This window comes from Lipotes vexillifer, unplaced genomic scaffold (genome assembly GCF_000442215.2).
Source record: "Lipotes vexillifer unplaced genomic scaffold, Lipotes_vexillifer_v1.1 scaffold1180, whole genome shotgun sequence".
NCBI lineage: Eukaryota > Metazoa > Chordata > Mammalia > Artiodactyla > Lipotidae > Lipotes > Lipotes vexillifer.
In genome coordinates, this window is record NW_006771828.1 from 485432 (window position 1) to 497572 (window position 12141).

Sequence of the window (12141 nt, forward strand, 5' to 3'; positions counted from 1 at the left end):
AAATGATAGAAATATATTTATTACATAGATAAGTACACTGTATTTTACTGATGCCTCAACACTTGGCCACCAAGTTTTGCCTTTAGTATATTCTGTGATGATAGCAGTTACACTGTGCAGCACAGATAATTTAATCTAGGCAAAGAAAAGCCTTAGTCTTTAAAATATGTTGTGTATATAGCAGTACACTGCTGGCAAAAATGACTAAGCCTTTCCAAAAATGTATTAATTGATGAAACGATAACGATCTCTTTAGGCTTAAACAGAACATATCATTGCTATTTTAAAATTTGAAGATATGATTTTTTCTTCATATATTTGAATTTTATTTTTAAAACTCTAAGAAGTGGTATCTAACTTCATTTTAGGTAACACTTTAAAAACAAGCTGTTGTTTCATAAATGTTTGCTAGCAATAAAGTAGGTCAGTAGAATTGTTAGTTTATTTTGAGCTTTCTAAACCTGGGAATTTGGGAGCCCAAGTCACATCCTTGAAGCAGCAGAATTCCTGAGGCTCCACTGGGAATGTGCACATCCTCCCAGGAGTATCTTGTTCTAGCTTGTGTGCCATTTGCAAACCAGACTTGTCAAAGAGATGGCCCATGAATTCCAGTAATGGAAACTGATAGGCATCTGCTGAAAACCTTTGTACCCAACACAGGAACCAGATGGATGGAAAGAACTCAAAATTCTCCCAAGTAACTGTTTCAAGTAGAACGGCATTGGGCACATCTTCAAAACTGATCTAAAGGCAATCAACGGGAATGAGAAAGAAAGTAGATATGCTTTATATATATATATATATATAAATATTTTATATATATATATATATTTAGTTTTTAGATAAGAGGTCACTTACAAGCCAGAATGAAATCTTTTCCACGAGACAGTGCAGGTGGGTGATTAGGTGTGCAGGGATGAAGTAGGTGAACTTGAATTCCAGGTCTATATCCTGATTGTGTAATCATCTGTAAGAAGATGGTCATAATAGTTGTATCTACCTGATAGATTTGTTGTGAGAACAGTGCCTGGCCCATAGACAGCCTGTGTCAGATTTTAATATTATGCCCAGAGGTTTAAGAGAGAGAAAATAAAATAAAGGGCACTAAGTGGCACGTGGGAAAGCATGGGCTGTGCAGTCTGAGAGACCTCCATTCACATCTTAGGTGATGCTCCTAGTTGGTGACCTTGAGCATGCTACCGAACCGCTCAGAGCCTCTATTTTCTTATTTTCTGAATGCAAGTACTAGTCCTGGAGTTGGGAGATGAAGGATGGGTGCGAAGCCTCCTGTACCCCTGTACTTGATACACATTCAGCATTAGGCTGCCTTTCCTCCCAGCCTAGAACAAGTTGTTAAAAAACACAAAAATTTCTTTATTCACTTGTTTTTTGTGGCTAACAAAATTTATTCTGTGTATTTCTTTTAGGGTGAAAATGGTTTACATGGAGCTCCAGGCTTACCTGGTCAAAAGGTAAAGAGATTTTTAATGTTTCATATTAGTTAAGAACTTTAACATCTTGAAAGTTGAATGTGTACATAATATAGTGAAGATTTAGAAAATGTGTTTGATGAAATTGAATTCCCTGAGTCAACCAGCACTTGAACTTCCTTTCCAAAGAGAGCCCATGGAAGCGATCCCTTCTCAAAGGACCTACTTTAGGAGGGAGCTTTATCGGAGAGGTTTAGCCACATGCTTCTCCGGAGAAGTGGGCAATGATGCTTCATGGGGGCCTGGGGAGTGAGCACAGCTGCTCTGGGAATGTTTTCACTGTTGAGTCTAAAATGAAGACTGGAACAGGCTTTACTACCTTTGACAGTGTGTGGTTACTTCTTTTCCTTTTTGTATTTCCCAGATTGAGCTAAACATAATGGTTACAATGATATAAAACATTAAATATTGCAAAGATGCTACAACTAATCTCTTCAAAAAATTCTTTCAGAATGATAAATTCATAATCAGTAGGGATTTTTGCATTGGCTAGGGTGCTTCTTTCTGGGCCTAGAATCTTTCTCCTTACCAAGGTAAACTTCATTTCACCCCTTTATTGTCCATGGGCTGATTTTTCCTCCTGGGAAGAAATATGATTGTAGGTGACCAGCATTATTGGAAACACAGAGACTGGTTTATTCCAGTTTCCTGAAGGGATGGGGAGCCCCTTCAGATGGCGCCAGCTGTCGTGATACCACCCAGATAATCCCGCCAAAAGGGAGAGCATTATTGGTGCAATATTAGATGCCCACCAAAGCCAAGCATATCATTTCTATGCACTGGAGAAGTTTTATAGACCTTAGCAACAGGAAGTCAGAAGTTACTATCGCATCTAGGTTTTGCTCTGTAGCTAAAAATTACCGTTAAAAAGATATGCACGTATTTATAGTTACAGCTTTTGAAAAATCTTCCTTTACTTACTTGATGAAGATACTAAGGTTGAACTGGCAGTGATGAAATGGCAAAGCTTCTGCACTTCTTCTCAGCAGTTCTAGACAAAACCCATTGATACAGCGGGTGCTGCATCTGTGAGTCGAGTTGCCAGCCAAGGGATGTGTAGATTTATCTTCTGGGAAACAGTTTAGGACCTTCCAGCAGCTGTTTATGGTGGCTGCCTCCTGCTGGCATTGTGGCCGATGTACTGCGGCATTCAGCAGCTTTGTGTCAGCTTGAATTAACAGATCAAGTTAAAGTCTATATTTTAGGAAAAATGGTAGGAAAAAGACCACACATTCAGTGGCAAATATACCCAAATACTAACTTTCTTTCCTGTACCTTTTTTGAAGGTAGATAAAGCAGAAGTAATTATTATTATTATTTAAAATTTTATTTATTTTATTTTGGCTGCGTTGGGTCTTCGGTGCTGCGCGTGGGCTTTCTCTAGCTGCAGCGAGCGGGGGCTACTCTTCATTGCGGTGCGTGGGCTTCTCATTGCAGTGACTTCTCTTGTTGCGGAGCACAGGCTCTAGAGCGCAGGCTCAGTAGTTGTGATGCACGGGCTTAGTTGCTCCGCGGCACGTGGGATCTTGCCTGGCCAGGGCTCGAACCCATGTCCCCTGCATTGGCAGGCGGATTCGTAACCACTGCGCCACCAGAAGCCCCAGAAGTAATGACTTAATCGGGTGTGTGTGTATGTATCATCGGATGTATTTGAGTACATGTATAATATACACATAGTAAAAAAGCAGGCATTCCTTTTCTTACATACAAATTTTAATTACATTAAGTGTCACCTTGTTTGAAGCACTGCAGATAAAAACTGGAGATAAGAAACCCTCCATCCCTCGTCTCGGTTTACTGACCGCTTCCTGTGGGTGGAGGGGTGGGTATGATCCACCCCCAGCATTCCCTTGCCAGCTACGCTGTTGTGAGTGCCTGATGTATATTTGCTGTTCAATGAATATTTGTTGATCATATGAATGAAACATTAGTACTCTAAATATCTGTGCAGAGTTAAGTGGAAAAATAAGCTTGTCAGATCAGAGAGGTTTTACTTGAAGAACAGGGGGTTTATACCTCTCAGAAACAACATGATGAGTGAGAGCCCACACCGGTTCTGTGCTGGAGAGGCGGGCCATCTGGGTGGGAAAGAGCCTGGCGCCAGTCAGAGCCAGAGCCCGAACCCTGGCCTCGTTCATCACACACCTCTCCCTGGGACGGTCTTCCGTGGAAGTCAGCTTGAGAAGGATGTTTCTACTGGATCTGGTGGAATAAATAGTGGTAGTAATAACAACAGTAATGGCTAAATGAGTCTGTGCCAGGCATGCTATTTGATGCATTCAGTTCTCAAAACACCTATGAGAAAGGTACTTTGGTCACAGAAATTCCGGTTTATGGAGATTAAATTGCATTGAAAGTAGTGAAGCTATAGGTTTTACCCTAGAAAATTATTCCTTCAGTGTTTAGAAATGTTTAAATTTTGTATAAGTTAATATTGGCTTCGAGCTTACATTTCAGAAATGGTTTTAATATATACAATTATTGATTTTTCAATATTAGAAACTACGCTTATTATTATTACTTGTGTTAAAAGTAGTGCCTGTTATTAAACACGTCACATTCCTCTTCTACAGGGAGAGCAAGGCTTTGAAGGTAGCAAAGGAGAAATTGGTGGAAAGGTAAAGATCACTTTTCATACTCATTTGTAAAACTAAATTGTGTTCTTGAAAATATTTTGAACTAGAATATTTAACTTGTTTTTGTGCTTTCCATAAAAGCAATTCAATGATTTTATAGAAATAATTTAAAATATGTGCTTCACCTAAGGTAGACTTACCATATCGATGACTGTCATAAATCTTTCTACACTTGTTTAGGTGGTAGTTATTTCTACATATTTCTAGTTAAATCATAAATAATTCAGACATTTATTAAGCATTATATTTTTGTGCTGTAACATCATTGATGTGCTCATGAAATGTCCAAGTCTAAATAAATGCTTGGTTTATATGTTCACCTAGTTTATCAGTGGAGTTTTTCCTGAGGAAATAAAAGTAGAACTAATTGTAATAGTCAAAGTCCAACAGAAAAGGGATGGCACATTCAAAATAGAATAGTGTGGAAGAGTTGAATAAAGGGAATGTTTAAAAGGCAGGGGCAACATTTAGGAAAACCGTAAGGATTGTGCAATATTCCAGACTGGGTTATAGGGAACTCCTTAAACCCTGCCAGGTTACTGGTTACCGGACTCAGAGGTAAAGAAAGCCATGTGGAGAGGGCTGCAGGTTGCAGCTGAGAGAAGCTGTTAACCCCTCCATTCAAGCAGTCGTTTCACACATTCATAGCTTTGTACTCAAAGTGTAGAGAAGTGTCTTAGTCATCTAGAATTTCCCTTCACACAATCATTTGCATTCTTCTGCATTTCATGTGTCTAGTTTTATTTTCAAATAGAACAAAAACAGCACCATTCCTTTGTTTCATAAACTGCCGTGTAATTGGACAGCCAGAAGAGATAATCTCAAATTAGACTGTGTGGCCTGTGTTGAGTTTTCTGAGCAGTTGTCAGTTATTTGCTTCTTCAGTAAGTATTTATAGACAGAATGAGCGTCTATTATTATTATAAGACAAATTACACATGTTGTAAGCTACTTGCTAATTACTTTTCCTCACAGAACAGTGAGGGGGAAGGAAGGATAGCCATATAATTATCGTATAATTGAAGAGAAGTCCATTGAGAGATGACTCTTTTTTAAGTGGATCCTCCTTCTTAGGAATCTCTTGAATATTTTTGCTTTAGAATAACCATCATTGCAAGACCATGGCTTTAAATAAATGCTTTACATATTCCTGTTTTATTAATGGGACTTTACCTGTAGGAACAAGTAAGAATAAGCAAGGAGAACAGATATATTCTCTGTAATTTAAAGTCGCCATCTCACTAAAATCTTAGTGGCTACTTTGATATTTTAGATATATGGTTGGCATTGCTTAGAAATAAATAGATTCTCACAGGCTATGAGGTATTGAAAAACATTCAGTACATCTGGCTTCAAAGATTTCCCTTCTAATTCCTCATATCTGTTAACTGTTGCCTTCAAATAGTCCCTGTCACCAAGAGGTGAAAATATTTATGGAGAATATGGTTATCAGGAAGAAATAAAGCACCAAGTAGAAAAGACAATGTCTTGAATGGGAATTACAGCTTAAATGGTTTATAGTCAAATGTAAGATTCACATAACAAAGCTTATGTTAAAAATATGTTCTGCTTTGATTTTTATTTACCATATATGGGATGTTTGAATTTCTTTAGTGTTACATGCTGTGTATTATGATACAAGACCACACATATTTTTCCATAAGATAAATAGTTGATATCCAAGTATTCGTTTCTAGATTAGAAACTTTTTGTTTCTAGATTAAACAAGAAAAGTATGTGAGGCACTCATCTCTGTGTGACACCTGAATGACATTCTTGGACTGCTTGCAACACAGTTTTCTGAATAAAGACAATCTCATTCGAATTTCAATTCTTTGTGGAAAACTGAATATATAGTGAAAATAAGGCTCACCTTTCTTCTTTAATTACGTTAATGTGGCCTCTACTGTGTTTAAAATTTGACTGTTATAAATGACAAAATTCATGAGTTGCAAAATGAAATAATTCAGGAAGTTGCTGTTGTTCAGCGATATCATATCTACCAAAGCCACGTGGCTACTGACCAAAAAAGGAAGTTTATCAACTGTCAAAGAGAAAATACCATATGATGGTTTTCAGGTGACATTTCTATAATCCAGTATAAACCACGTAGAGAAATCTGCTGCTTTTCTTTACGGCTAGAAAACTAGCTTTCCGGCCAGCTTGACCCAAGCTGGACTATCACGGGGTTCCTCAGTGTATTGAAGATGCTGCCCTTATTCCAGAAAAGAACCCATGGAACTAGAGCAAGTATAGCGGACCTCATCTGAAAGCATATTCCTGAGTCTGTCTACAGCAACTTATAACAGGGCAGAAACTCACGCCTCATTACCTAAGCAAACACAGTTCAGCCAAGTCAGTCCTAAAGTGAAAATTATTTGAAGGGGTGGTTCTTTCTCTCAAAGATTAGTTTCTGATGCTGGCAAGACTCTCCCAGAGGACAGCTCTCTTCAGGTTTGCCACGTTCTGGTTTATGTTAGGAACGACCTCGCCCCACTGACCTGTTACTGGCTGGAGCATCATTCAGGGATCCCTGGATCCTCGACAGCATAGCCCATGAGGCAGGAGAGGGGATGTCTATATTCTGGCTGAGGAGTAGACCCCCAGCTGAGGTCTACATTCTGATTTCTCTGTTTCTATAGGAGTGGTCTTAAACATCCCTTCTTTGGGGGATGTTCCTTAGGTTCCTTCAGTATCACTGTAGATGTTATATGGCTACGGCTAGCAGTAAACACAATGAAGAGTTCACTCTTCTTTGTTTAAAAATTTGTTTTATGGAAGTATAGTCCATTTACAATGTTGTGGTAGTTTTTGCTGTATAGCAAAGTGCTGTATAGCAATTATACATATATATACAATCTTTTTCACATTCTTTTCCATTATGGTTTATTACAAGATGTTGAATATAGTTCCCTGTGCTGTACAGTAGGACCTTGTTGTTTATCCATCCTATATATAACAGTTTGCTTTTGCTAACTCCAAACTCCTATTCCATCCCTCTCCCCAACCTTGGCAACCACAAATCTGTTCTCTACGTTTGTGAGTCTGTTTGTGTTTTGTAGATAAGTTCATTTCTGTCGTATTTTAGATTCCACATATAAGTGATACATGATATTTGTCTTTCTCTGTCTGACTTACTTCACTTAGTATGATAATCTCTAGGCCCATCCATGTTGCTGCAAATGGCATTATTTCATTCTTTTTTATGGCTGAGTAGTATTCCATTGTATATATGTACCACATCTTATTTATCCATTCATCTGTTGATGGACATGTAGGTTGCTTCCATGTCTTGGCTGTTGTAAATAGTGATGCTGTGAACACAGGGGTGCATGTATCTTTTAAAATTATAGTTTTGTTCAGATATATGCCCAGGAGTGGGATTGCTGGATCATAGGGTAGTTATATGTTTAATTTTTCAAGGAACCTCCATTATGTTTTCCCTAGTGGCTGCACCAATTTACATTCCCACCAACAGTGTAGGAGGGTTCCCTTTTCTCCATACCCTCTTCAGCATTTATTATTTGTAGATTTTTTAATGATGGCCATTCTGACTGGTGTGAGGTGGTGAAGAATCCACTCTTTTTTTTTTTTTTTTGCGGTACGCGGGCCTCTCACTGTTGTGGCCTCTCCCATTGCAGAGCACAGGCTCCAAGAGTCCACTCTTGATGACAGTTATCCCCACTGTCAGCCTTCCTCGTAATGACATAGCCAAACCAACTCTTGTTATACAACCAAGGTAGATGCAAGAGCTAGGCTCTGAATATCACTTTAGAAAAAGGCCATCTGGCAGGGGTTCAATGAAGTGATCACCATTCCTAAACGCTGAGCCCAGATCTTTAGATCTTTGTGAAAATAGGAGTATTACTCGGTTGCATTTATGAAAAGGAGCAAATAGAAAAGCAAATGTAAACATCTGCTTCATAATAGAATTCAGTATTTTAAGTAATTGCTTCAGATCATGTAATTTAGTTTGCTTTTAAAATTCTCATTCTTGTATGTTGTCAATCAAACCCTAACTGACTTAAAGTTTAAAAACTAATTTCTGCAGCATTAAACTTGATTCTGCTGCACTTTACTGTTAACATATCATTTAGTTGTGAGAGAGAAACATCCAGTGGCAACTGTTACTCTCGCCACAGTGTTCCTGACATTTTCTAGCTAAAATGTTGTCGATTTTGGTTGATTCAAGAGTGACATTTAAGATAATATGGGCACACATGGCAGCAAATCTTTACAGGGATCTAAGATGTTTCAGCAACTGTGAAACTTTTCCATTTGATATTGAGATTATCTCCTCTCTTCAAGATCTCTTAAGTTTAATGAAAAGAAAAGAGAACAACCAAATTGCTTCTTGTCATGAACCATGTGGCTCCAGGAGATGTGGACAGTGTGCAACAGTTCACGTGTTCTATAGTCTAGAGTGTTCATGTTTCAACAGTTTCTGACTTATGGACATTACCTACTTTCATCATCTTGATCAATGATCTTTTCTTTCACCCTGAGTTAAACTAATAACAATAACCATAACCATAACACTAACAAATGCATATGATTCCTGCTTTAATTTATCTCTGAAAACTTTGGAAAACTGGTTGCTATAAATTTACAGTGACTTGTGATTTTTATTGTCTTCTTGCCAGAGTGTTGTCTAGGTCCTGAAATGCCATATATTTATTTAAATCAGAAAATTATATTTAAATACTTATTACTCTGGTTTTATAGCTGTTGCAAATACTTTACCTGACAGAATCCACTGGAAAAACATCTAACTGATGCCTATTTAGTTGATTTATTTAACCACGTATTATTGTATTGTATTACTGCAATATAAGGTAGTATAATCTGTAATATAATTTTGTAGAAAATGTGATATTCAAATGAATAAAATTATTAAAATGTCTATTCTAATGTATGGTTAAGTACAAGTCCGCTTTACTAATCCAAAACTATCTCGGTTATTTATAATTAAGGCATGCATCCGATCATTTGTATTTCTTAATTTTCAGATGACATAACTCAAATTTTCATTGGCCATACTAGAATAAAATATACATTTAGGCTTAGTGTTGATTTTATGAATGATGTGCGGCCTTTTGCCTTCTAGCATTAAATATCATGAGATTATAGTCAATAAGGCAATCAATAGTAATCATTTGCTACTAGAAACAACAATTATGGCTTCAAATAAATCAAGACCTTTTACACTGGAAGATATTTTCACTTTTCGTTAGTCAATATTCCATCCAATTGTTGTTATGGTAATTGCACATAGAACTTGAGTTGAGAATTTGAAGGCATAGCTGTGGTATTTTTGCCATTTAAAATTTTGTTGGAGAATGAGAAAAAGCCTAAGTGAGTATGCCTATATAATATGCATAAATTATTCTTCAGAACATTCTGGGGTAGCGTCTTGGTCATTTGGCAGGGAACACGCATTCCTAGTTTCTGGAGAACCACTCCAGGGAGAGCCTAGTCTTAACAGTTCATTGTGGAACTGATGGTGATCTATCGTAGGATAAATGGATTCACATTCCTGTGTCCCATGTTCTAATCCAGCTCTGCCATGCTAGCTGTGTGAACCTGGACATGTTCCTTGGTGTCTTTACCTTACTCTCCTTTTCTGTAAGATAAAGATAATTCATACTTATGGGATTTTTGTAGGAGTAAAACAAGTGCCTAGTAACTAAAAGGTGCTCAGTAAATGTTAATATCCCCAACAGCCAAAATGTAAATATCGATATATTGAGGAAAATAGATTTGATATAATTACTCTAATTTTTTATTTGCCTAGTATTACTTCCTAATTTTACTTCTAAATAAGTAAGCAAAAGACAAGAGGATATATTAGTTAGCTCCTGGCGTGTAACAAGTCACCCTAAACTTCAGTGGCTTAACACATTCATTTGTCTAGCTTGTTCTCCTGTGGTTTAGCAGTTTAGACTGGGCTTATTAGCTCAGTGACTATGCCCCCAGCTGGTCTTGTCTAGGTTTGCTGTGTGTATCTGTGCTCAGCTGATGGGTTGGCTGAGGGTGGCTGGTCTAGGTCGGGCTCTGATGGACAGCATGTCTACTCAGATGGTCTCCCATCCTCCAACGATTATCCTGGTCCTGTTCTCAAGGTAATGGCAGGGGTCCAAAGAGAGCAGGCAGAAGCACATAAGGCCTCTCGAGGCCCCTGGTTCAGAGCCAGCATGCCATCAACTCTGCCACATTGTGTTGGCCAAAGCAAGTCCCAAACCGAGCCCTGATTCATGGGGTGGGAAAACAGATGCCACCTCTTGATAGCGACAAAGTTGCATTGCAAGGGGTATGGCTACATAGAGGGGTGAAAAATGGGGCCATTTTTGTAATAAATTGAACACAAATAAGATAAAATCTCCTTATTTTAGTATAACAGTTGAACTCTACTTCAGAGCAAAAAGCGTGAATAGATTTAGCAACTTCATTCCCCTTCTTCTCCCATGACTTGCATAGTAATCGTTAAAGTTATGTTTACATACTGGGACTCAGGGACTGGGTCACAAGATATTTCCATATTTGAAATGGTAGAGATGCTTTATGTGTAATAGGAAAATATTATCGAAAGATGAAATTCTCAATTAGAATGGGAAGGGAGAGATACAAGCTGTCAAATAGCTAAACCAAGGAATGACTTAGTACTTTTACATAGTCCCATGTGCTTATTAATTTTAGCTAAAGTAATACTGAGACCAGAACAACTGGGAAAAGCAGGTCAGAGTTGAAATGTATTTTTAGGATTTCACTATTAAAGCTTTCTTGGCAATTATGCTTAGCATTCAGAATGAATGCGAGAATGTTAAATACTGTTATTATAAATATAGCACTTTCCCATCATCACTTTAAAACAACTGTTGACATGTCACCTCACTTCCTGTGAATTCTCTCTTGGTTCCCCTTGTAGAATTTGCTGAACATCAGCATATTGGACAATTGTTTCATTTACCCTGGTAACATGTAACACTTCTGCAACTTTTAGGAAGGGCTTACTTGTTTAATTTGACAGTTGACTTGAAAAATGAAGAGAACAGATGGAGTAGAATAATAACTATGATTTCAAAATACACAGCAATTTATCTGTGGCCAATGGCAATTGGTATGGGAGCAACCATGCCAACTTTCAATTAGCCATGGTAGCAGGCAGTGGGGAAGTGTAATGGTAATCCCACAGCCAAGCTGGAGGCTTAACGTTAGTCTTCACTGACTGTGTGTCATTTTCTTCATTCTTTATGGGGCTAGTGAATAACTCTAGATTATGTCAAATATGTTGCTACATCTTTTAATAGTGGTTATAGAAAAAATGAAATGTCAAAAAAAGAGACATGAAAAAGAGGAGAATAACCATCAAGGGCTGTACTATTTCATGAATATTTGTCTTTTAAAGTATTATTTTTAATAATTGCTTAATATTTCACTGTATGGATACATAATATTTTATTTGACCATTTCCTTGTTGGAAATTTAAGTCCTTCTTATTTGTTTTTGTTTCTTTTTTTTAAAATGTTTTAGCTAGTACATGTAATGCAGACTCAGCATACTTTGATAAGCATCTTTAAATATATCTCTTGTTCTTCCTTTAAACTAGATTTCTGGAATTAGAATTATTGGGTTGATGAGTATTGAAAGTTTTAAGATTCTTGATACATATACTCAAATTACTTTCTCCAAAGTTCTTTTTCAATCAGTTTACACATTCATAAGTAGTGGTTGCATCCTTATTCCACCCTCACTAGCTTTAAGTATTAAGTTTTTCAAATGTTTACAATTTTTATTCAGTAAACATTATTTCCCTTTAAAATTTTATTTCTTTATTTCTTGTATTTCTTTAACTACATCACATTAAACATTTATACACACAATTCTGTCATATATATTATAAATATTATTTTCATCTTAAGGTTTGTCTTTAATGTTTACTGTGAATTGATATACAGAAATTCTAAATTTCTTTGTTGAGAGTTGGTGTTTCTTTAATGATTTCCTTAATTCCTGCT

At 37.1% G+C, this 12141-nt stretch overlaps 1 protein-coding gene across 1 annotated transcript in view; it reads left to right on the forward strand.

The window, feature by feature from the left end:
* The window catches only part of COL19A1 (collagen type XIX alpha 1 chain), a 381858-nt gene that overhangs the window by 90831 nt on the left and 278886 nt on the right, over window positions 1-12141 (forward strand). Inside the window, exons 10-11 of the mRNA XM_007447208.1 lie at window positions 1428-1472; window positions 4064-4108. Coding sequence (XP_007447270.1) covers window positions 1428-1472; window positions 4064-4108 — 90 coding nt within the window. The remainder of the gene's footprint in view (window positions 1-1427; window positions 1473-4063; window positions 4109-12141) is intronic.